Source organism: Pteropus alecto, unplaced genomic scaffold (assembly GCF_000325575.1).
Source record: "Pteropus alecto unplaced genomic scaffold, ASM32557v1 scaffold110, whole genome shotgun sequence".
Lineage (NCBI taxonomy): Eukaryota > Metazoa > Chordata > Mammalia > Chiroptera > Pteropodidae > Pteropus > Pteropus alecto.
The window spans coordinates 1,265,904-1,266,844 of record NW_006431920.1 but is presented as its reverse complement, the minus strand read 5'-3'; the positions used below and the strand labels follow the sequence as shown (position 1 = coordinate 1,266,844).

At 67.7% G+C, this 941-nt stretch overlaps 1 protein-coding gene across 2 annotated transcripts in view; it reads left to right on the top strand.

Annotated features, from left to right (window-relative positions):
• The first annotated feature begins 236 nt into the window (after positions 1-236).
• Positions 237-941, top strand: part of PTMA (prothymosin alpha) — a 4,074-nt gene continuing 3,369 nt past the window's right edge. Inside the window, exon 1 of one of the 2 annotated variants that reach the window (XM_025043324.1) lies at positions 237-479. In XM_025043324.1, coding sequence (XP_024899092.1) covers positions 435-479 — 45 coding nt within the window. In that variant the 5' untranslated portion in view covers positions 237-434. The remainder of the gene's footprint in view (positions 480-941) is intronic. The other variant, XM_006906764.2, reaches the window with a different exon arrangement.

Here is a 941-nt window from a genome sequence, read left to right as displayed (position 1 = left end):
AGCGCGCGCCCTTCCCCCGCGGGGTCCGCGCCGCCGAGACCCAGCAAACTCAGGACCTGAATGACAGTGCGGCCGGCGACTGCGCAGCGCGCGACGTACCCAGGCACTGCCGCTTTAAGCACGCTTGCCCATTGTTCGGAATGGAGCCAATGAGCGAGCGCCCGCTCCCTGCGCTCAGCCAATAGTCTTCGGGAAAGGGAGGCTGAGCGCCGCCCCCCAATCTATATTAAAGGATCTGGCGCCGCGTGAGTTCCCCACTGGCTGCTCTGAAAAGCCATCTTTGCATTGTTCCCGTGTCTGGCTCCCCGCTCGCCGCAGCCACCTTTGCCGCGCGCTTCCTCCACCGCTGCGGACTCCGGCAGCTTTTCCGCCAGAGTCTTCGAACTCTCGCTTTCTTTTTTGTCCGCTGCATCGGATCACCGGCGTGCCCCACCATGTCAGACGCGGCCGTGGACACCAGCTCCGAGATCACCACCAAGGTGAGGCTGGACGCCGCCCGCCCCTTCGGGGTCCGCGCTTTCGTCGCCGGAGCGGTGTTTGGCGCGCCGCGGCTGGGCTTCCCCGAGACCGCTGTATCTCTCCTGTGGGGAGCCTGGCCCAGGCCCCCAGGCAGCTCACTCTTTGTGTGTGCGGGGGAGGGGGCGGGAAGCGCTGTGGGCAGAGGATGCCCGTCGTAGAGTGGGGCCGGGCGCCCTCGGGGACCTGGCGTGGGGGGGTGGCGCGGAGGCCGAGGAGCTCGCGGGAAGGTTGCTCCACACAGCTCCGGAAACTTGTTTGTGACTCGTCTGAGCGGCAACGGGAGGAGAGGGGCCCGGCTAGGGGGTCGTCGGCCCGCAGGGCGCACGGAAATAACTTTGAAACTCGAGCGCGTTTGGAATCGGAAGTGCTGGGGGGGCGCGTGTGCGGGCCGGCTGCGGGAAGTGGCGGCTCCGCGGCGAGCG